Source organism: Odontesthes bonariensis, chromosome 23 (genome assembly GCF_027942865.1).
Source record: "Odontesthes bonariensis isolate fOdoBon6 chromosome 23, fOdoBon6.hap1, whole genome shotgun sequence".
NCBI lineage: Eukaryota > Metazoa > Chordata > Actinopteri > Atheriniformes > Atherinopsidae > Odontesthes > Odontesthes bonariensis.
Genome location: NC_134528.1, coordinates 29,660,007 through 29,684,520, shown reverse-complemented (window position 1 = coordinate 29,684,520; position 24,514 = coordinate 29,660,007). Strand labels below are relative to the sequence as shown.

Below are 24,514 nucleotides of genomic sequence, written 5' to 3'. Positions count from 1 at the left end.
ATGAACTCATAATCATTTTTAATTATAAATCTTTATTAAGTGCAATAGAAAGGATGTACAAAAAGAATGCTACACTGCTACAAAGTGAAGGATTTGTATTGATGAGAAGTACACGGATACTTTCGGTGTTTTGGTGAAATTTATCAAGGTCTCGATTTTCTACTAAGATTTCTTTTAAAATAAGATGTCTTGAACCATTTTAAACGACATAGAAAAGCAAAATACAGTAGGAGTTGCATTAGAAGCAAATACAATCTTTCTGTCTTTACACACCATTTCTCCAACACATCATTCTGTTTAAATGTCGATGGGCTTGAAATGCTGACGGAATACGGAGAGAGGACCGACCTGACGGCAGTGTTGACATCCTCTGAAAGCAAACAGAAGCCGGCTACGTGTCATGGATTTTTGATTATTTGTGTTCTAAGCGGCCGTCAGCGGGAGATATGTGGATGGAAACGCACGGCGTAGTGTTTGCAGACGTAGCACAGTGTTTGCGTTTGGATCCAGTGGGAGTTTGCAAAAGTCAAAAATCTCAAAGAAAAAGACAAATATAATATAATATAATGCAAATCTATGCACAGAAGTTCCAAATACACCACCGTGACACCTGATCATTCCAGAGGGAACCGTTTGGGTACATAAAAAAAGAGAACCGTTTGAAGCTTTTTTGGAGACAAATGAATGATAAAACGTTTGCGGGCAAGTGAAATAAGATGATACTCGTTTAAGTTTAACCAGAAATAATCTAAACAGATTAAAGGCCGGTGGAGGACAGAGAGGTCGCTTTGGATTACTGAAACGCCTGGTGTGTGTTAGCAGATCTGGACCAACAGAGGGAGTGGAGTATTACATGCAGGAGCTCAGTGTCAGGAGCGGTGCTGACTGTGAAAGGTGTAATAGAATCTCCCCCCACACACACACAAATATAAAGCCAAACTCTGCGGCGGGGCAGCTCTCTGAAGCGGGTTCTTTTTAAAAGAGATTCTGAGCAGGATTCCTCACTGTGTTGGAAATTCAGACACTAAATGGGTGCAGTTAAAAGAAAAAGGAATCTTAGGTCTCATAAAACATCTTCTTGGTGACGGTGGAGCCTCCCATGACGCTCCTCTGAACCACCTCCCTGGTGATCTGACGGGTCACCATGCTGCCGCTCTCTGTGTGCTGTGTGGTCGTCGTCATCCCGTCTGTCAGAGAAACGTTTGGATGAGTCGGCGTGTCTGATTGGAAGGGTTGTGGAAATGAAACCTTTTTCTTTGTACCTGAGAAGTAAGGGTCGTTGAGCATGGTGTGGGAGACGTTGGTCTGCGTGGTGACTTCTGTTGGCATGAGGAACACGTCCCTCCTCGTCAGTGATTGGCTGTTGTACTGAGATAAGGCGCCTGCATAGAGCAAGGAGGGAGGAATATGGTTGAGAAATCTGAGAGGGTGATCAGAACGCTGAGAGTGTTCCTGAATAATCCTGGAATCTGCGATGGTTTTAGGTGTCGGGTGGGGATGCCAGTTTGTTGGCTCACCTCCATCCTGGGACTCGATGGTGATGATGCCCTCCCTCTCTGGACCGAAGCCCTGCGTGGTCCGAGCCTGAACCTTGAACTTATACGGAACGTTCTCAGTCAGGTTTGGAACGGTCAAACTGGTCTCGGCGCTGTCGCCGTTCACCTGGAAGGAGCGCACATCACCTGGGGGAAAACAGAAATGATTCTGATGAAACTGCAACAAAACGCAAGACACACACCAGCGTTTGTGCCTCTTCTTTCCCAGGAGGCCTCACCTCCTCCGTGGAGCTGTTCGCAGGTGACTATGTAGCCCAGGATGTCTCCGTTGGGTTTGCGAGGTTTCTCCCAGCTGAGCTGCAGGGAGTCGGGGCTCAGAGCGGTGAACACCAGAGGGCCCGGAGCACTGGGGGTGCTCAGGGTGAACGGCGAGCCTGGACACGGACGGGACAGGAAACACAACGAGGACAGACGCACTTTAATTTTAGGGACTGCGCGAAAAAAACATCATGGTGTCTGTGTTTAATAAGAATGGGGAGAGTCAGCACCTGGCATGGGGCTGAGGGGACTCTTGGGGTCCACGGCGGACTCGATGGTGATGACTCCCTCTCTCTCCGGGCCCCAGCCCTCCTGGCTCTGAGCCTTCACCTTAAACAGGTAGGAGTGGTTGGGCAGCAGGTCGTGGATGATCACAGAGTTCTCTGCTGGGTTTGTCACATCGATGCGCTTGGTCTCAGCTGCAGGAGAACAGAGTTGGGATAACGGACACTCGATATGAAAAAAAAGACACGAACAACAGACTGATGCCATTTTCCTCTTCGTTCGTACCTCCGTTGAGCAGCTGGTAAAGAACACAGTAGCCCAGGATGTCTTTCTCACAGTGGGGCTCCTGCCAGCTGACTTTGAGAGCAGTTGGTCCCAGAGCAGAAAACACCAGTCTGCTGGGGGTTTCCGGCACTCCGGGAGAGAATCGAGCATCTGAGACAGAGAGACACGAGTGAGAAAGCTGGGAGATGTGCGCCGTGCTGTTCTTTAAACTCTGGAGGATCATGAGGAGCACGCAGAAGTAAAGACTTGGGCTGTCATATTATTTAATCCCGCTGAACATATACCAAAAACCTTTTGAGAGATGGGTGTTTATTGCAACATGTTTGAGGCAGCAATGTAAACAGCAGTAAGAAACAGAGACAAAGAGTCAGACCCTCAATGAAGCAGGAAAGAAAATGTCGAATGTTGAGGAGGGCTGCATTACGCGGCAAAGTCAGCAAATACTTCCGGAGCCTCCATGCCTTTATGCTGCAGACTTACCCTGGAGAACCCTGTCCAGACTATACAAGGCTTCATTGACGTCTGACGACTGCGTCCTGGCCCTGGAACCCTGAGACAGGCTGTAGCTGAACTGGCTCTGAGAGCTGCTCTGCATCCCAGCGTAGCCGAACCCACCTGATGGCGCATTGAGCAGGGGGGGGGCGGGAAGGAGACAGCACGAGGGAGAGGGGGGGCAGGTAGGGAGCCAAGTGAGCAAGGAGAATAAAAGAAAAGGGGAAAAAAATAAGAAATAAGGGGGTGGGGGGGAGAGCGATAGTCAGCATAGCTCCTGCAGAGTCTGTGTGGAGAAGCCTGCTGTGCAGCCAGCCCCCAGCCCTGCTAACAGATGTCCAAGCCATCACTTTCATGCGCTTGCACAGTATACCTGCCGAGGCATCTTAAATATTGCATTCCAAAGTAAAATCTGTCTTCAGGCCAGAGAGGCGACCTCGGCTGGAAACCTACCCAGATCTGGGAACTTGCTCGACACGTCGGTCATGACGATGGAGTCCCGGATGTTTTCATCTGTGTAGCCTCTGTTCTCTGAACGCTTCCTCATGATGACTTCAGTTGTGTGCACTCCGCCTCCCATCATCTCCTTTCTATGAGAGCCGCCTGCGCCAAGAGTCAAAGACAAAGCGTACACGTGCATGAGACCTTGTGATCTTCTCCGACTTTTCCTCCGCGCAATGCCTGGTGTCCATCTTACCGTGTCCTGTCAAGTAAGTGTTGGTGGTCTCTGTGGACATGGAGCCGCCTGCTCCTCTGTAGTTGGAGCTCAGAGTGGACATGGGAGAGGATGAAGCTGACAAGTTGCGTGTCAGTGATCCCCCCGGGAAAAGGAAGTTCTGCTCCCACTTCCCGTTCATCATGTAATCTGTGAAACACGGCAATGAGAGGCAGGATGGTGAAAAACCAGCAGAGCGCATTTGTTTGTCCTTACAGTGATCACAGCGCCTGAAACCAGCCTCAGCCGGTCTACAGTCAGCTGTTTCAGACATGCCGGATCAGCACTCCTTACGCCCCTTATAAAAACAGAAACAAGCTCAGAAAGTTCTTCTTCTTGCTGTGTCGAAGCTTTTTCTGTGTATAAACACCTTCTACTGACTTTCTAAGATGTGAGCAGGTGGGAAAGATATTAAAGGGATAGTTTGCCTCTTTTGACATGAAGCTGTATGACATCCCATACTATCAATATTATTTATGAACATCTTCTTACCCCCCGCTGCGTTCTGTGAGCAGAGTTCCAGCCTCGTTTTGGCGTTGACGAAAGTAGTCCGGCTAGTTGGCTGGGGCTTAAAAAATAAAGCATTTTAAATCACAAAATCGTTGTGCAGGAAAAAGTCAGACCTCACAATCGCTTGGCTCTATTTTCTCTCCCTTCGCATCACTGCCTGCTGCCGCCTGCCGACAGCTGCGCCTGTTACGGTGTTTAGTGCTCGGTCTGCACGGTCTACACAGCAGGCAGTAATACGAAGGGAGAGAAAATAGTGCCAAGCAATTGTGAGGTCTGACTTTTTATGGATGAACGATTTTGTGATGCAAATGTATTACTCTTTTGAACGCATATTGTTTTGAGAAGCAAAACGCTTTATTTTTGTAACCCCAGCGAACTAGCCGGACTACCTTCGTCAACGCCAAAACAAGACTGGAACTCTGCTCACAGCGGGAGGTAAGAAAATGTTCATAAATAATATTGCTAGTATGGGATGTCATACAGCTTCATGTCAAAAGAGGCGAACTATCCCTTTAAGGTACAATCTTTGTAAGCTGAAAAAAAATAAAGTTTTTTTGCATTTACAAAAGGGACCAGTAGTTTGTTTTTGCAATGCTTTTGGCCACAAGTGGGTGAAGTAAACCCCTTCCCCTAAATCAATTTCATCATTAAACAAAAACAAAAAAAACATATGATGGTTTCATTGGTACGGAGCAGCTGGTGCCACCAGGAGAAAAAAAAAAGAATCCGCACAGACGTTTTTTTTTTTCTCCTGGTGGCACCAGCTGGGCTCCGTACATTTGTGATAGAGTGGAAATCCACCCAGTGGTGGAGATCTTTCTGTCTGATGAAGTTTTAAAAACCAAAAATTCAAGGGTGGCATCACGCGAGCCAAACGCTTTGGACAAAATCTTATTGATCTCGTTTAGGCGTGCACTTAATTCCTGCATGTGGCACGAGTGATAACAGTTAGTTTGCACTTTATTTTGCCTGAACATCTGTGAATTAGCATGTAGGAAAAAAAACGTGTCCAAGCCTGTCTCTACGGCTCCCCCTTGTGGTGAATCCGCAGCCTACTAAATGTGAAGAGGTGACTTTTTGCTAACCTGTTTCATGAGGTATTTCTCATCAAAAGATGCACACAAAAGTGTCAACGTTCAAACTGGCCTGCAGAAATGAGACTGTATTTGGTTGAGAACCCCTTTTTTTCCATACTGCATCCCAGTATCTAGGCCATTACACTCAGCAGAAAAGCTGCCTCCGGATCAGTGCCTCCCCATTGGGATGGAGAGAGTAGAGACAGAGGCAGGAACCTGGAAAAGCCTGCCCCCGATCATCAACTGAAAGCGGGCAGTTGATGCCAGCGATCCTCTCAGTGCAGGTGGTGGGAGAATACATGGGAAAGGTGCCAACAAGGCGACAAGAGGGACAAGGACGGAAGCCTGAAAGTGAATGACAGGAAAGTGACGTTGTCCTGCTGGGAACATGGCTGGCCGTGCATTACAGCTGGCATGCTAGCTGCCTGTCTCTCTATCTGTCGATAAGTCTGATGGAGGGGTCTTCACCTGGCAAGGGTGTTTGGGTGTAGCTGGGGTGTTGTGCCTCATCCGAGCTCGCCTCTGTGTCTGTGCTGAGCCGAATGGGGATGACCTCCACTTGTTTTTTCCATGACACCGTACGGAGATCCAGGTTTGAGCCCACCAACTTGACATATTTCCAGCCTTGATTTTTTTTGGTCACAGGAGAGAAGCAAGCAGGCGGTGGATGGAGGTCAAAGGAAGAAGTGCTTGTTTTACAACACATTACATAAAAAAAAAAAAAAGAACCTTTAACAAGTTCATGACGTTAATGAATTTATCTTAATTTATATAACTCAAGTCCAAAAGTCTCAAAGGCCAGGATCGGCTCCAGCACAGTCTTCCAGTGGAAGAAAAAAAAAAAAGCGACTACGGCTGCAAAAAGCAGAAGATTCACAGCAGATTTAATGGAAAAAGACCCTGCGGTTAGTGATTGCAAAGTACATCTATTGCATACATGAGAGGATGCACTGAAAGCAGATTTTTGTTGCTGCCTGGCTGGGGCGTTGCTGAAGTAAATATGCTTGCCAGATGGAGCTCTTCCAGCAAAAAAAAGCTGGTCCAGCTGTTCTTTTTGTCCCTGTTAACTGTGAGGTGGGGTATTATTGTCTGCCTCTTCAGACATGTCACACAGAAAACCTGAAAAAATAGAAAGTGCTGGGAAAAAAGAAACCTTAGCAACCTGATGCTTGACCAGCATGTACACGCATTCATATCAGAACACAGAGAGATGTCTCGGAGCAATGAAAACGTGGAACAACTGAACCCCTGTTACAGCTCGAACCCTAACCCTCTGACTCTGGCAGTCACATGTATGAGTAGCTTGTGGTTTTGGCTCTGGGTACCCACCATCACCAGAGACACTGGGTGTCTTGGAGCTTGTTGGGGACTTGAGCACATCATTGCTGTACATCAGGTAGCTGTCATACTCATCTCCTGCCTCTGCATCCACAATAGGGATGTCCGGAATGATGGGAACTGGAGACACAGAAAGAGAGAGGACTGAATCTCATTTCAGGGGGACAGAAGGAACAGGGAGCGCTTCGGGGACGTGTTCATCGCAGCCTTACTCGACAGGGGTCTGGTGGGCTGCGATGCCAAGTTGATGGTGGCGTCTCTGAAGGGGCCCCAGCCTACGCTGTTCTTGGCACGGACTTTGTACTGATACGTTTGGGCGCTCTGGAGGTTCTCTATCAGCAGCATTCGTTTCTTAGGATTGTCAATCATCACTTTCTTGGCTGCCCCCACCGGCTCTGTGTGAGGAGACGAGCATTAGCATGGGATGGAATCTGACCAACTAACAACCAGATATGGCCATTTTTAGGTGGATCTCTTACTCAGTTCATCGTCGATAGGTGTGTAGATGACCTCGTATGCTGTGATGTTGCCGTTGGTCTCTGCAGGCTCTGCCCAGCTGACCTGAGTGACAGTTGGACTGATGACGTTGAAGGCCAGTCGACCAGGTTCACCAGGCCCTGCAGGAAAACAGAGAGATTGTGGGATTAAACTCAGTATCATTTAAGCAGACATTCACAAAGCCTGCTCATTCAAACTGATCTAGACCTTGTCAGTGCTGTTGTCTCATGTTTGTCCACTAAGACAGATTTAATTCAAACCTACGTTAACATTTACTGGGGGTAGTCAGTTCTGTTTGAAACTACGTTTTCCCAATAAAGCTGCAACCTCCTCTAGTTATGTTGCAGCTCTTGGTTTCCTAATCACTGATGTGGCCATTACTGACGCTCAAAGAGGTCCTACACATAAATTCATTTGCAGTTCTACACACACAGCTGTTCCTGTGTAAGCAAAAAGGTTGATCTCAGCAAATGACTTATTCCTCATTTGTAATTTCCTAAATTCACGATCATTACCATCCTCCAGTGTCTGGCAGGAAACGATGTCGGTATCATAGCCATCTCCCAACACATTGTAGGCACACACTCGCATCTCATAGTCACAGTAAGGGTACAGGTCGGTCAACTCAGCGTGAGGAGTCTTAACGTCTAACACCTGAGCATCTTTCTCTGGGTCGCCGTAGATCCAATACTTCACCTAAAACACACCAGGAAAGCAGTTGACTCAGTTAGAGAGATACATGGAAATGGAAATGACAAAGTTTGTGAACATGTTGATTTGATGTACCTTGTATCCCACGGGGTTACCAGGTGCTGGGTCCCAGTTCAGACGGATGTTTCTGGGTCCGGTTGCTTTGGCCTTGAGGTTTTCTGGGGTGAGAGGGTAACCTCCAGGGGAGGTAGCTTTTTGGTTCACGTAGCCCATCTGTTGCATCTGAGACTTCTCAGGAGATCTTGGAACTGCAGGAAGTGGAGGAAGTAAAACACGTGTCAGATACTGCATCTCATCACATGGCAGTTTTATCAAACCTTTAATGTTTGAAAGTCTCCTCATACGTGTCTCACCTCCCTCTGTGAGATTGACAAGAGTGGTTCTCCTCTCTCCGATAGAAGCGTTGCTGCTGGGGTCAAACAGCTCCAGCTGGAAGGTTTCTGGCTGGATCGGGCCCGGGTATACTTTCGGGTCAATCACTATATTCTTCTCTGTCTCTCCAGGACCAAACTTCAGAGGGCCAGAAAGCTCAAAACGCTGAGCTTTCTTGGTGTGATATTTCACCGTGGCGGTACTGTCTGTGTTGCGAGTACGAACCACAGGGATGGTGTACAGCGGGTCTGATGTGCTGAAGTTTTGGGTGCCTTTCTTGAACATCATCACACTTGGTTCTGGATAAAAGAGGATGGTGCAACCTTAGCGTTAATGCTTCAGCTGGGAGTGAGGCCATGAGACAAACGAACCAAAACGCTTCTGCATTGACTCACCTGGTTGGTCCATGATGGTGACGGTCGTTCTTGGGTAGCGTCCCAGCTTGGCACCCTGCCGTGGGTTACTGAGGTCCATGACAAACTGTTTGATCTGTTTGTCTTCTAACAAGCCGTCTTTTTCACCCAGCTCTAGCAGAGGAACAGGGACCATCTTCTGAACCTCACCAAGACCATAGGACAGGTCTCCCTCTGCAGTTAAATAGTCCTAAAATCCCGTAAGGAAGAACAGGAAAGGAATTTAGACTTTACGATGCTGCTTACAAACCAACTACGGTCACTGAGAGCTCTTTCACTGTGGGACCAATCCCAAGACATCTAGCAATATCAGTCTGCTTCCAAATAAAGAAAGCAGTTCTCAGCTTACCTTCTTATCCTTGGCTGTAAGATCTCGTGTACGGTAAGTGACCTGTGTGCGTCCATCCTCAATGATCTCTCTGCTGATGGGGATGTTGGCCACTGCATCCTGCCTGCTGTACGTGTAAGCTGGCTGGAGGAATGAGAAGATGCTGGTGGCTGAGAAGAGGAGGTGGAGAATCATTTACTGCCCTATAGATCTGCTCCCTATTCATGCCTCCTCAGTCTCAGTTAATATTTCTCTGATTCAGGTTGTACACTGTGTATACAACCTGTAGAGGGTTAGGGGTTAGGGGTTTCTCACCATGCTCTTTGATGATGGTGATATTAACCAAACGTTTTCCGATCTCTGCAATGCCCAGAGGCACATCTTTGGCCTCCACCAGCAGCTGCTTCTTGTCGTCGTCTTCATCTTTGACAAAGAGCGGCACGTGAACGTCTACAGACTCCACACCCTCTTGGAACTCTACGGCTCCCGCGGCCTCTGCAGAGGAGGAGCAGATTTAATGAAGATGTACGGCAGAGATGAGATTTGTCCTTCAAATACACAAACGGTTAGCACACACCTCTGTCTGTGGCTACAGTGTAGTAGCCTGGCACCACTTTGAGGTCATGGAAGTTTCCGGACTGGACATTCTTCTCAGTGACTTTGACTATATCTGGGTAGCTGCTGCGAGGAGCAGACAACACCGTGTCCATGACGGTGTAGTCCTGCCTGAGGAGAAGAGGGGGAGAGACGTCAGACACGTGGGACTTCCGGGCTTCTTAAACAGACGTCTGGTTTTGCATCAGTCAGATTTTTTACCTTTTTCCTGCGTTTCTTTGCATTCTATGAAAAAAAAAAAGGTATCAGTTTGTGACAGAACATGCGTTAAACGTTTTAAACTAAGAAATGTTAGCACGCGCACTTGAACACCTCTTACCTGAATGATGTCTGTTGCACTTTCTGTACCCCAGGAATCTGCTTGTACACCTCATTAAGCTGGATGGAAGAACAAATCCAGTCCTTAGTGGTGCAGTTCATTGTTTGTACACACACACGCCCAAAAATATGAAAACCACACTCACATTATCAGCCACTTCTTTGCGGAGTTGCTCAGCGTCTCTGCTTTCTGGGTGAAAGAGGTTCTCAGAGAACAGCCGGTTTAGTCGCAGAGACATCGGGAACTGAACTACAAATGATGAAAGAGAAAGTTTCATCATTCAAAAGATAAAGCATTGTCCTTAACAACGTGAATCTGTTTTTTAAAAGACTCACTCATCTCCTTTGGGTTTGGCTTTATCAGCGCCTGGGGGTGGCTGGCTCCACGGTGCACGTTATCTGTGACCTTCCAGCGCACCACATCAGTTCCTTTGAGCGGGCCGGTCCTCATCAATGGTGTGTCCAAATGGTCTGAGGTGAGCTGAGACTGACGCAGCACATACTCATCCTCCTTAAAGCCGACCATCCGACCTGGAGAAAAGACAGCACGAGGTGACTCATATTCCGCGTGGTCGCTGGTGGGAGGAGGAGGGATTTAGAGCAGTACAGTCAAATGTCACATGAGAAACGTCTTACCCCTCTTCCAGCAAGGCAGCAGGGCGAGAAACCTCTGTGTCAGAGAAAGACAGAAGCCATAAATTCAACCTTGATTTGGAAATATCAAATCTTTTAGGAGTCTGGTGAGAGTGTTTCTCACCTGCCAACAGGCTGTGCAGCAGGCACAGTACTTCCAGCAGCAGAGCAGCAGAAGTGCCAACAGCAACAGGAGGAAGAGGATGAGAGGCAGCAACCACAGCAGACTGGCAGGTGGACAGTCTGACAGGACGGAGAAATGTCGCCAAAGTCAGACACACACCAATGCAACTAGAGCTGCTGTGATACCGTTTCACCAGCTTCGTGATCGGAATTGTCCCGTTTTAAAGACATCTTTCCCTAACGCTGGTGAGTGGGATTTTATTTCATACCTCTCACTGTATTCTAGCTTGAAAAAACTTGAGTACATGTCTTAACCTTCCTTATTCTTATGTATCCATCTTGCAGCTCACCTTTCTCTTTGAGCATCTCAACTATCGACTCTTTATTGGTTTCAACAGTGTAGTGGTATGTACAGTCGTCCTCCTCATCGCGGAAACTGCACGCACCAAGCACCTTCTCCTCTGAAAGCACACGCACGCACACACATGGAAACTGTTCAGAAGTCTTTCTGGGTGTTCTTCCTGTAGTCTCAACCAGAGAGTGTTTTCGATGCTGAAAAAATGATCAGTGTGAAATCCCTCTGCTCACGTTCTTTCAGTTCATCCACCATGACAACTTTGAAGGGGCAAGTGTCACACTTCTCTTTCTTCTTGTTCTCTCCTGTCTTCCAGGCCTGACACTGGGCGCAAACCCTCGTGTCCTCACACACACTGAATTGGTACTGGACAGGAAACACACACGTCAAGAAGAGGGTGAGCCAAGAATAAACAGACATATTGAGGCTAGATGTGGTCAAAAAAAATCAAGCTGCCTTGAGATCATTTCAGCCGATGAAGATGCTCTGAGATCAGAGGCCAGAATGCACATATTTCTGTTTACCTGAAGGTTTGGCTCACAGGTCGAAGTCAGAAGCGTCTCAGACGAATGACATTCGCAGCGACCACAAACGCATTTACCTCGCCCGCCGCAGACCACCTGGCACACATTAAGACACAGTCAGGCACCAACTATACCACACTTGACATGAAACAACATCCCAATAAACAGTTAGTTTAGCAGAAAGGATTGGCCCTGCTCACCCCCTTGCTGTCCAGACAGGTCTGATTGCTCTTTGGACACTGGCAGGCATCGCCCTCCCAGCCCTCAGTGCATGCACACTGTCCCATAACGCAAGAGCCACGGTCTGAGAAAACAGAGGAAAGAGTTTTCTGCTTTACACTTTTATTGATTTAGCTTATGTCTCGTGAAGAGATACGTTTTATTTTTTTTCTGAGCTGTCAAAAGCTCCCTGACAAACAGATTCAAACACAACATTTCTATCAAAAGGTAAGGCAGTCATTTCTAAAGCTTTACAAGTCAGTTACCGTAATACATATATTAAATGTCAGCTTTCTTTCAAAGAAACCAAATGTAATTTTAGATGCGATGGAGGTCATGGCATTACCACGCATACACACACAACCTTATTCACAAAATCTGCAGTGGAATATGGTCATACCGTTGCAGAGGAAGCCTGAGTGTCTTTTGCACTGGGTGTTGTCATACTGACAGTAGGGTCCTTCAAACTGTTCCGGTTTGTAGCACACACAGGTTCCACACGCCTGACAGTCTCCACGGCCTGAACAAGGCTCTTTCATGCCAGGTCCGATGCACTGGTTGGTGTCCAGAGCTGAAGCGCTCGCTGAGCAGTTACAGAAGTTCCCCAACCTGAGGGAAAGATCAGCGACAACAGAGAGAAGTAAGAAAGTCTTTATTACACCAAGAGGCCTGAAACTGTCCATCGTCTGGCATTGAGGCCACAATCCACATGGGGAAAAAAAAAAACTCATGGTTAAACTCTCACCAGCCTTCGTAGCACTGACACTTGCCACACGTTAAGTTCCCGTTGCCATGGCATCTATCTGCTTTAGGGATCCGGGTCTAAAAACAACAATCCATCATAAAACAATGTCCACAAGTAACTTCAAGTTGACTTTTCATGGGTTTCCGTGTGTCTGACCTTCTCGCAGTCACAGGTTGGACACAAAATGGAGGCCTTCACTCTAACTGCAGCGTTAAAGGTTGTAGGTTTGACCCTCACTGCACCTTCTCTCTCAGCTGGATTCATCTCGCAAGCGTGCTCTTCATTGATCATTCGTTGGGCTTTGAGCCGCATCTTGAAAGTACCCTGTCGAGCACACATAAGACACACACACACACACACACACAAAAAATTAAACAACCGCTTCTTCATAATGAAACATTATTTTAGAATAGATCTACATCTACAGTCTATTTTTAGTTTGCATTCAACTGAGGTTGAAGTGAAATATTCTCTCATTTAAGTTTGCACTTTGTTTTTTTTTTGTTGGTTGCTTTGTGTATGTTACCAAGTGTTCTTACAGTTTTTTGCCCCTCTTTAGGTTTTCCTATTTTGTCACACTACAACCTGTTTTTGGTTCAAAGACTCCATCCATTATCTATACCGCTGAATCCGTCGATCGGGTCGCGGGTGGGCTGGAGCCTATCCCAGCAGTCAATGGGCGAGAGGCGGGGTACACCCTGGACAGGCCGCCAGTCCATCGCAGGGCCACATAGAGACAAACGAGACAAACAACCATGCACGCTCACACTCACTCCTAAGGACAATTTAGAGATGCCAATCAACCTAACATGCATGATTTTTTGGACAGTGGGAGGAAGCCGGAGTACCCGGAGAGAACCCACGCATACACGGGGAGAACATGCAAACTCCACACAGAAAGGCCCCAGCTGGGTGTTGAACCTGGAACCTTCTTGCTGTGAGGCGTTCAAAGACTCCAGTGCAGCAAAGTAGTTTGATTGGATGATACTAAAACTCAACTTTTTGACCGTTTAGGAAAATGGTCAAAATGTCACACAAACCAAAACCTTTGAGAAGACCATCCACAGTGACGCACAGTAGTGGCAGGTTCATGCTGTGGTGAAGTTTGTTCACCGTAGTGCCAGTGAAATCAATCAGAATACAGACAGTGATGGGTGGGTGCTGAACACAAGCAAATTCTTGAAGAGAACCTGTTTCAGTATTCCGGAGAAATGAGGCGGGACAGAGGTTCACCTTTTTGTGTGACAGTGACCCTAATTAAGCAGTTAAGGCAACATTTGAGTGGTCTAAGGGTAACCATTGAAGTGTCTTAGAATGGCCTAGTCACTCAAACTGAGAATGTGTGGATGGACTATACATCGACTTTTCTGTGCATAACATGGATTTTTGTGTATAATAAGGTCTGTTTTTTTGCCACGTACAATATCTCCAGGCTTGATGTTGAAGGCCCCATACTCTGCAACCTGTCCACTACTGTTCAAGAACTGAGCCTCAAAAGCCTTTGGTAACTCCTCTGCACGGATGCTCATCTTAGATCGGATACTCTGGAAGGACAAGCGAAAAGATCAGCACACAGAGCTTTTCTCGCCACCATTTGACTGATATGAAACAAAGTCCCAGCAACTGCAACTTACCTTAAAGGCAGTCTCTATGACCGGTAGGATATTGGATGAGTCCTGCGTAAGCTCACCCACCTCAGCAATGGGAAAATACGCTTGGAGTTTCTGCACACAATGCAAAAAAACAGAAATGTGGAGCCCAGGACCTAACCTGTTTACTGAGCTTAACGTCAGCAAAAGCTGAAAAAAACTACAACCCACTAACCTCGTAGTATGAGTAAGAATAGCTGGTGACAGCGAAGATGGGAATGATGTTGTGTTTTCCCAACAGACGGACCAGTGTGGGTATTGAAGGGTAGTCCTGGTTTGTAGCCTCTGTGTAGCTACCAAGTGCGTCCAGATGGCAGCGCTCGTCGTTGCGTGGCAGGACGCCTGACAGCACATTAGCACCATCAGACTCGTAGTGGAAGGCTGACTCGGTGGAGAAAACCAGGAGATGCGTGCTGTGATCGCGCCAACCGATCTGATCCTAGAATAAATTGATTAAATAAAATGGGAGCAGAGAATACAGTTAGATTCGAATGTAAGGACAATCACCAGATATCAAGACCTTTTATAGGTGAGTTGCTGGAATTTTTGGTTTTGATTGTCGTTGGTGCTGATTGTACCCGTCACGGTCACTGTAAAAAGCTTTGCATGAATCATATCACAAGTACCTCTCCAACATTTTGTGGCACATGAATCCACTTACACACAGTGCTCGCATACACTTACATAACTGAGCTTTTTGAAATGTCTCTAAATAGTTCCACCAAAAAAATAGGACTTTTACGAAGAAGATTTGGTTAGTCTCTAACTGTTCCTCTTTGCTCATCAGCTAGCATTTAAGACTGTGTGCCGTTTGACACTAAGAGGGTATTGCATGCACTGGCTGGAAGAAGGATGTAGTCACCATAAAGTTTTGGGCTTTTTTGAAGCACAAAATGACAAAATCCTGATATAAGGGTGGAGCTGGAGAGCGATAACTGAAACTTCAATGGATTACATGATGCATCTTTACAACAGTGGTACTGCACTTTAAGGCACTTCCTAAAGGGCGACATTTCTGATACCTGACGATTGCCTGCATCCAATGTTAAAGGGATAGTTCGCCTCTTTTGACATGAAGCTGTATGACATCCCATATTAGCAATATCATTTATGAACACTGACTTACCCCCTGCTGCGTCCTGTGAGCCGAGTTCCGGCCTTGTTTTGGCGTTGACGAAGGTAGTCCAGCTAGTTGGCTGGGGTTTAAAAAAATAAAGCGTTTTGCTTCTCAAAACAATATGCGTTCAAAAGAGTAATACATTTGCATCACAAAATCGTCCATCTAGAAAAAGTCAGACCTCACAATCGCTTGGCCCTATTTTCTCTCCCTTCGTATCACTGCCTGCTGCCGCTTGCCGACAGCCGCGCCTGTTACGGTGTTTGCTGCTCGGAAGCAGGGGACTGCTCGCTCTGCACTTCGGTCTGCACAGTCTACACAGCAGGTAGTGATACGAAGGGAGAGAAAATAGTGCCAAGCGATTGTGAGGTCTGACTTTTTCCTGGAGAACGATTTTGTGAACGCATATTGTTTTGAGAAGCAAAACGCTTTATTTTTGTGGCCCCAGCCAACTAGCCGGACTACCTTCGTCAACACCAAAACGAGGCTGGAACTCGGCTCACAGGACGCAGCGGGGGGTAAGCAAATGGTCATAAATGATGTTGCTAGTATGGGATGTCATATAGCTTCATGTCAAAAGAGAAAACTATTCCTTTAACGTTGACCCAAACATTCGAGTCACAGGCTTGAAAACCACAACGATGAGCGAGACAAGTCTTAAAAATGTTACATACTGTCACTTGGTTGAGTATGAGAAGATTAATTATAGGTGCTTTCAACACATCCTCACTTGGCAACTTGACAGGCAGGTTCATTAAAGGGGCCGACAAGCAAACATCAGTTCAGTTTCCACTTTAGTGATTAAAACCCGGAAACAGTCACATGTACATGGAATGGAGTCAAGATCAATAAAAGGACTCAGCAATGCCAGTTATTCAACTTTTCTAATCAACTTAACTTTTCTTTCCATGTGAATAGTTTTACTCAATTTTCAATTGAGGGTTAATAGGCAAGTCGAGGTTTTGCCCGTGATTTTAGACCCGGGGCTTAAAACCAACATGGACCCCAGCTGTTTTTCCTCTCAAAGTCCTGCAGAGCAACATGTGTTTAGTATTTTTACTGACCCCACACACTGCGGCCTGGAGCATGGCATCAAACCCTCCTTCAGGGGGGTCCAGGTTACCAGATATATTCTCCTTGCTGAGTTTAGAAGTGAAGACGTCCAAATCGTTTGTCAGTTTGATGACGTTTTGAAAAGAGAAGGGACCGTCGCTGTTTGGCCACGGCTTCAGAAGTCTGACAAAGTAGAAAGAGAATGGACCAAAGGGAATGAGAAAAAGGCGTGTACACTTTCATCACCTGAGTAACTTTCTTCACTGGGCCATATTTTCTTTCTTACTTTTCCGGTCTCATGTCAGTCTGGGGCTCAATCACTTTGTCCACAAATTTTCCAAATCCAATGGTGTAGTCATTTGACAGGTTCCTCACCAGCGTAGCTATGGGAGAGAAAACATTTGCCGTCAGTATTACAGCTGACTCCACAGAAATAACAACACTTCGCCACTTTGTCCACCTAGCTCGTTGCCCATTCTCTTCAAGTTGTCCAAATCATCAGACATGGAGTTGGAGAAGTCCATAAGAATATAAAGATCCAGAGGGCCTGTGATTGGAGAAAACACGTCCACATCCAACAGTTTCTCCTCTCCCGGCAGAAAGGTCATGGTCACCTCCTGCGGCGACACCTGAGACTGCTGGATCATCGTGTTGATTGCTTGATGCTACCAAGAGAAAGGTAAGATTAATGCTGAAAAATGATTTGATGATCACAAGACAAGTGTGAGTGACAAAGACTTACTCTGTCTATCGTCATACTGCTTTGAGCTGTGATGACAGTCGCCACACTGCAGCCGTGGGCGACTATGTTCACGTACAGGTCACAGCGAGGTCCGTTAAAGTTCTGAGTGAACAGGGAGTTTGATTAGTGCGTTCTGCATCCCTGCAGGGTAATCACCAAACAAACCATGTGGGATAAGTGAATTGAACAGTTTTCAAGACAAAAATGTACTCGTTCTCCACACCTCACCGTGCACATTAGCACAGGGGTCGAGTGCAATCCGAGGCTCAAAAATGCTAAACAAGCACATGATACGCAACCAAAGACGGCTTCCATCCTTTCAGAGGCCTGTAGTTTTCTGCTCTCACCTCATCAGGGCAGTAGGCGCAGCCTTTCCCTGCACGCACACACTCTGAGCAGGTTTTGGACCTCGAAGCGAAGCAGTAGTTCTCTGTTGGGCCCCAGTGAAGGGAGGTTTGTAGTCCCAGTCAAAGGAAGGCAATAAAGTGAGAATTAAAACCACAATGCATAGCTAGAATACCTGTGGTAACACTAAACACATTTTAGCATGACGCGCTAGAGAGCTTCTCAAGACAAACATCCACAGTTGTGAAAAATATCCTATTCTGTCTGTAATGTGCGGTCTGTGTAAGTCTGAAAGAGAGGGTTAACTGATGAACAGCGAACATATCAGTTAGAACTCGGATTAATGATTTGTAATTAAGTGAAAAAGAATGACAAAGTCTGTGACGAAACAGGAATAAAATGAAAAGTGGTCTTTTCACAAGGACAAAATTGTGTTGGGTAAGTGTTCTGAGAGAGTCGCTGGTGTTTATCAGCTGCCAGTACACTCGATTTCTGGGCTTCACCTTCAGCGTAACAGCAGGTCAGCAGGATGGTCAGAAGGCTGAGACCCGCTGAGAGTTTTACGGCCCATCTCCTCATCTCCTCCCTGCAACACAGGCAAAACATACAGTCGCATTAGTGAATATGCAACAGCGTTCACATCATCTGTGACAGACAGAAAAGAGCAGTCGGACAGACTGCTGTCCCCTGCTGTTATTCATGCAGACGAAGGAGAAACTTTGGCTTAGGCATCGCTCAGAGAGCGCGAACAAGTCCAGACCTCTACATCACAGCTCGTAAAAACAGCTGCTCACTCAACATTGGTTCAACACAGAAAGACACTTTTCTAACGCTTCGATTTTCAAATCTTTTACATAACCAGGCAGATGCTTTAGCTCTTCAGATTTAGAGATATCTGCATCTGCATCTGGATTCAGTTGGGTGTCCACATCCAAATTAGTGCGGACTGAATTTGCTGGAAGAAACACACCCTTTTGAGATCCGTCAGAATGCAGAACATTGAGAATCGATTGGACGATAGATGTTGGCATGGTGTGACTTGAGAGAGGTTTTTTCAACGCTTAGAGCGTCCTGCATGAATTCCATTTGCCTCCATTATGTGCGTGAATAGAGGGAGAAAAACCAAAGGGAGAGACCTGGAAACCTGACATTTTATATCCAAAATATCTTCACGGAACAGTTTATTGGGATTTACTTGGAATGAAGTAGTTTTTTAAATGACCGAATCTTGTTCTCAGGTGATATTATAAACATTCCTTTCAAGCTTGGATGGCTTTCATGTAGTTTGAAACTGCTGTACCGTTTGCTGTTGTCATACAATATCAGAGCCAGTTTGGGCACGACACAGTGCGATGGAGGAATCATAATGGGAAAGGACTGATGGAGGAATCATAATGGGAAAGGACTGATACGGGGTGGGAGCTGGAAATATCCCAGGCAATATGATGCGTCCATGTTTTTTTCATTTCAGGCTGGAATCCTGGATAGAGGACTATCTGATTAACAAAAAAAAAGAAAGAAAGAAAAAAAGCCAGTAAACATAGAAGGTGGAGAGTGAACAAAGGCCACTGTGTGGCATGAAACGTCTCAGTAATTGTCTCAGGGGGCAGCTGCAATTTGACTGCAAAAAACAGACGATTTGTGCCCTGAAGATTTACAGGCTGGAGGAGGAATTTCTCCCTGAGGCGAGAGAATGACCCGTCCAAGTTAAAAACACAGCCTGGAAACACATGGGAGAGGCACCTTAGCGCCCCTCTGTGAAGCTGAGTGGGCCACAGGTGTGTGCGTGAGTGGGAGCGATCGTGGCGTAAGGTGTCACATAAATCACCGACCAGAGTGGCTCAGAGCAGAAAACAAACCGGCCCTTTATGCCTTCACACTTCATCACCAGTCACTAAATATGAGCAAGAAGGAAGCACTTTGCATGCTACTCCGTCTCAAAGAAAATCAACGGTGGTTTTCATACCGACAGTGAACTGGGGGCCACACAAATCACAGCCTCCAGCTGCTCTTCTTTGTTCCGACATTTCTCTGGGTTTAACACTGCAGATGTTTCTGTGCAGACAACAACACGCCTGCCAGGTGAACATACCACCACGGGGCGTGTGTCTCACCCTGTTGTGACATCATCAGTACTGGTGGGCGGGTGGGGGCTTGGGGGGGGGTCCTCTTTTATAAAAGGCTTGACAGTCGGGCTTTAACAGTGACAACAACAACAAATAAAAACACAGTCAAAAGCCCAGAGTTGTCAGTTATCTCTGCATTTAGAAATACGAAACTAACCGAGACAGCAGGTTTACACATTCGATATCATCTCTGCGACAGCGAGCTGCGCTTATATAGATGTTTGATCCAGTTTATCTAATCTCTGATGCACTATAGTCTGTGCTTTCATTGGGAATACATGCACCAAGGGCAGCGGGAAAAAAAGAAATATTAAAACCACTTCAATAAATCCACAACTGTCCAAAGCTCAGTCCTCAGGCATGCCAGCAAGTCTAACATAAAGTTCCAGGGATATAAAGTTACACAACACGCACACGTTATAGCCATTCACCCTGCCCGAAAGTTACACAGATGTGAGGTGCCATGATAACCATCAATTTTGCAATGCTCAGTAGGACACGTTCAAGTGAAAGGCTTTGAAAAACAATGGCGCCTTTAGGAAATTTATTGCTGGAAACAAAGAGATTACTGATCGGACAAACCTCTTAGTGTGCTCTCTCCCAGTTCAAGTCCAAAAGTCCAACAATAAATAAGAAAAGCTATTTTCTCCTTTGCTTTATATCCACCTGTGATCTTTTTTTCTTTTCTTTTTTTTTACAAAAGGGGCAAAAATCAGACAAAAAAAGAGACCTTCTTCGTCCTTGTGTCCAAGTTCAAATTCCTTTTCAAAAACTTTTTGTCCTCTTGTTTCTTCTTCCCTGTGCAGCGTGCTCTGGTCAAATATTGACTTATGTGTCCCTTAAACTGTGCTCAGCCAAGCGTGTGTGTGTGTGTCTGAGAGCATGTGCAGAGTTTTTAAATGTGTACTGTGGAGGAATATAAGACAGAATGAGACTCAGAGCAAGTGGGTGAATATGACTGAGCTCTGTGATTTGATCCCTCCTTCAGCTTCTGCGCATGCATGCATGAATACACCCCCCCCCCCCCCCCCCCCCACACACACACACACACACACTCTGTCTATCCAGGTGAGTTGCTCTGATGGAGAAACTCCCTTCCGCTGCCTCCATCTTTTCCCCAACCCTGTTAGTAGTTAAAAGCTCCACACCTTTGTGTGTCAAGCCCCCCCCCCACTGCATTCCACCCCAACAGGAGTTCACCTGTGTGGGCTTGAGACTCTAAAGTCAGGCCCCTCCTTCTGTGGCCTCCTCCCAAGCTCTTGGGAGTGGCACACAGAGCAGAAGACTGCCTGCAGGCTACGGGAAACTGCTTTGTGACTCGTGTTTACTCTGTCATGTACTCATACTTACGGGTACATTTTCTACTTGGAAAATATTTCATATGAAATCTGTGTTCCTCCCGGGGCGCGGAGCAAAATGTTTCACTTTGTAGAGCGTACAGGGGCAGAGGGGACTTCAGTAAGGAGGGTATCTGCAGTCTTGTACAGACAAGCACCACATGGCACAGTGGCCGTGACACTGAATCCTAATGCTCACTGCGTGCTCATTGTGCTTCCAAAGACTCTCACAAAAGGGTCCTCATAGTTTTCGTGTGCATAGGATTTAAACAGTGTTGAGAAGATCTTAACCTGTCAACATTCAGAGATCTGAACAACAACAGAGGTCAAGCTGTAAGCCACTGCCTGCCATGACAGGTCGTCCGAGCCTTTCTTGACACCATGTCCCATATCGGGTTGACATTTTCTAAATGTCTTTTGAGCCTTGAACTCATGATCAAACTTTATTTGAACGTTTTCTAAGATGCCCTTCATGGTTAAAAGGAAACTGTACGGTGTATTAACTGAGATTAAATGACTACTTTCAATAAGTCAGCAGGAGCATTCAGCGTGCCCACAGCTGTTTGACACTCAGGAACTATTTCAAATGGCAACATAACTGAGCCACAAATCACAATTAACGAAAGCACTTGCTTTTGTCCAATCTGAGAATTGAATTTGCACAGATAATTTAGTGGGGGAAAAAGTGAGACACGGAACCATAAATCACTGGAACAGTCGGCTAAAAGTCTTAACATTTAGCGTACAAAGTCCCTTGGTTTGGTACCCCGCACAAAAAGTCTAGTACGTGTCCGTCCATGTGTTGTTGCTTGATGCAGTTGCAAAACTATTTGGATAAGAAATGGCCCGACATAAAGTTCATTCATTCTTCATCACCAGCTCCAACAGATTTCAGTAGACTGAAAAAATAACACGACGTGTGTGTCCTTCAATCAAACAGGGTTTAAACATCAATGACCTATCTATTTATTGTTTTTGTCAAAACAATGACCTCCTTTCACCTGTTATTGAGCACTTTATTTGACCTCATTGGAAAACCTCATGAGGTTACGGATAAACGGCAGGAAGAATTTGTGAGGGCTAAGCGGCATAAATCCGACCACGATTCTGCTGAGCTGTGATGTGGGTCTGTTGTGGAGAAACGACGGGGGTAATTCTGTTGGTGTATTTCTTATCACAAAGATTCACCGAGGCCTTGACACCTCTCAGCTGCAGTGAGAGGCTGCAGGACTGAGAGCTTCAGGAGGTCCTTTGTCCCCACAGCCAGAAGGCTTTATAACAGGGACTGCTGACATGTTCTTCTAAAATTAATTCATATATTTATTCATTTATTCCGATGTAATTAAAAAATTTTGAGCTACTTGACTAATTTGAATTTCCCCTACTGGAGGATGAATTAAGTATTTTTCTACTTCTATTTTCTACACAAATCACATCAGTATGATGAGATATGATACAAATATATATTGTTACTTCATTATAAAGGTGTGTCATTTGAAAAAAGTTTTGAAAAAAAGAAAAAAAAGAAAAGAAAAGTGCGTCCTTGGCTGCTCACTTGTGTTGGGATAAGCTTCCTTCTACCATAAAAGATGATCCCGTGTTTCCTAAGCTGAATGAGATAATAAAGGAAACCCTGAAGCTCATTTTCTTAAAAACTAGAGAATTGAACAACTTTTTTTTCGTGGCTGACAAGTTAATGCTGTCAGGTCATTTTACTTAGGTAGGAACCTTTTAAATGTTAAAGATTTGACCAGATGCTTAGGCTTTGGCGGATGCTCCTTCTACACCAGATCCTGACACCCTCACCCGTCCCCAACCATCGCATTGTAGAATTCAATTCAATTGAATTCATTTTTATTTATATAGCGCCAAATACAACAAATGTCATCTCAAGGCACTTAGATAATAAAGTCCAATTCAAGCCAATTGGAATTCAATCAAAGAATCATCCTGAATCTGGTTCATTCTACATTCTATAAACTTCTCTGTCTTTCTTTGCATCCCTCCCAACTTTGTCTGAACGCGTCGCTGCCTTCAAACTCTAAATTCGTGAATATGTTTTGGACTACAGTGAAGGCGCTGAAAAGGATTTCTTTGGCCCTTTGACTATTCCAACAAATGAAAAAATTGCAGGTTTGTGTTTTTTTTGTTTCATTTTAGAAAAACCACCCACTCCTCTGGATATGGGGTTTGAACATTCTACTGTACACAGCATTCCAACACTTTTGGAAAGGGGGTTGTGTTTGAAGTAGGAACGAGCAGCACATGGGTTTAGCACAGGGCAGGGGAGGTGCATGGAGGCATCAAAACAGCAAATCATTTGTATTTTGACGGTAACTTGACTTCGACTGACCCAAAAATCACCAGAACCGTCCAGTTTTAAACATATCAACATTACTATTCACTCTTTTATCACCAAGTCTGCTGAGTTGGAGTACAAATAGTCCTTTCTGTTCTCCTCAACTTTTACGAAATGTTGTCATGGTTACATTCTTCAAATTAGCTGTCATCAGCTGTCTGCTTTCAGCGAAAGTTTAAGATGTTGTTTTTAATCCTCCAAACTTCTACCAAAACTCGACTTTGTTTCCCTATATCCCATAAAAGCTGGCTTTTTCACTGCTCATGTGGCCAAAACATAAGCTGAAGAATGCAGGATTCACACAAATCGCCAGATCAGTCATGTTTTGTGTATTTCAGGAGCACCGTCGATCCTTTTTACTGCAACTTTACTGCCGTAATCCAACATTTTATTGGAGGATGCATTTGTTGCTGTTGCTCTCTTGCCGGTGCTTCAGAATCTCTCCCCTTGGCTTCAGTGAGCCACACATCAGGTGTTAAAGGTTACTCACGATCACTCACCGTCTCTGCCCCACGTACTGCCAACCGTGATTCAACTGGATTCCCAGTGACTCATTTCAGAACCTATCCTGGGCCGGAGGGGTTTAAATCACCTAAAGTCAAAAATGAGCTTTGTTCCTTTTTACTGTACCACACTGGGCAGCCACGCTGCCATAGCAACCAGATCTGCTTTGACACAATGGCTCACTCTCTGGGGGGAACAAAAACGTCTTAGACACAACTCCTCCCTCCTGCATGAAGATCTTGGCTGACACTTTGACAGGAAAGCCAGTCTAAACAGCCCTTTCTCCTGCTGAAGGAGGAGCTGGAAGATTGTGGCCCACCCACCCCATCATCTTTGAACAAGGGTCCACAGATTTGCACATTATGGATGTATTTTCGTATTTGAGTTTTTAGTAAATAATGATAATGATTCAAACGACTCAATTGAAAATAAGGAAAGGAGTCTCCAAATTTGTTTATCAAGAATCTATGCAGACTGCACAGGGGCCTCCTTAACGTACCAACAAACAACTGCATTTAAAAGCCTGAATTTCATCAACCAAATGACTGTGTACACTCAGGAGAATCTTTGTTCTGGGTACAGAGCGATAATGCATTGTTAATAGACCATGTGAACAGGTGTATTATAATTCATCAACTATCCCCAAACACATTCTGATTTGAGATCTTACTTACTGGGAATAAGATGCTGCTGTGTTGAAGAGGACTCATCAGCGGCAGAGAGACAAAAACAATCCAAAAACAGATTGCTTTGAATTTTTCTTGCTTTTTTTCGTTTGGTTTGGTTTAAGAGAAGAAGCCCAGCAAGAATGTGCACCCTTACAGCTCCCCGCAGCAAATCCCAGGCAGGGTTCAGCCTGTGCCCAACTCCTTGCTTATTTACATGACAAAACGGCACTTTTTGGATCACTGAGTTCATTCACTCCTAATGATGGCGTTTCCACCTCTCTCCCCCGACCACTAACTCTGCTTAG

The 24,514-nt window shown here is 45.6% G+C and overlaps 1 protein-coding gene across 5 annotated transcripts; it reads right to left on the bottom strand.

The window, feature by feature from the left end:
* Positions 1-21: 21 nt before the first annotated feature.
* Positions 22-24,296, bottom strand: itgb4 (integrin, beta 4). 5 transcript variants are annotated; one of them, XM_075458255.1, is made up of 43 exons: positions 24,216-24,296; positions 17,719-17,801; positions 17,218-17,300; positions 16,871-16,972; positions 16,589-16,793; positions 16,415-16,511; positions 16,140-16,311; positions 14,134-14,397; positions 13,944-14,033; positions 13,731-13,853; positions 12,466-12,633; positions 12,310-12,386; positions 11,965-12,173; positions 11,546-11,649; positions 11,346-11,441; positions 11,055-11,187; positions 10,817-10,927; positions 10,468-10,586; positions 10,347-10,380; positions 10,047-10,241; positions 9,857-9,960; positions 9,712-9,770; positions 9,594-9,617; positions 9,355-9,503; positions 9,093-9,272; positions 8,799-8,947; positions 8,432-8,639; positions 8,018-8,335; positions 7,740-7,912; positions 7,469-7,649; positions 6,935-7,072; positions 6,668-6,850; positions 6,447-6,575; positions 5,586-5,741; positions 3,514-3,681; positions 3,270-3,419; positions 2,805-2,939; positions 2,325-2,474; positions 2,045-2,233; positions 1,775-1,930; positions 1,518-1,682; positions 1,263-1,382; positions 22-1,187 (listed from the first exon to the last, which is right to left on the bottom strand). In XM_075458255.1, the coding sequence occupies exons 2-43, from the start codon at positions 17,792-17,794 to the stop codon at positions 1,057-1,059; spliced, it is 5,973 nt and encodes a 1,990-aa protein (XP_075314370.1). In that variant the 5' UTR covers positions 17,795-17,801; positions 24,216-24,296; the 3' UTR covers positions 22-1,056. The 5 variants fall into 5 exon arrangements, with proteins under 5 accessions (XP_075314370.1, XP_075314369.1, XP_075314371.1 ...); XM_075458254.1 differs by lacking the exon at positions 24,216-24,296 and adding an exon at positions 19,924-20,311; XM_075458256.1 differs by lacking the exons at positions 2,805-2,939; positions 24,216-24,296 and adding an exon at positions 19,924-20,310.
* Positions 24,297-24,514: the final 218 nt, after the last annotated feature.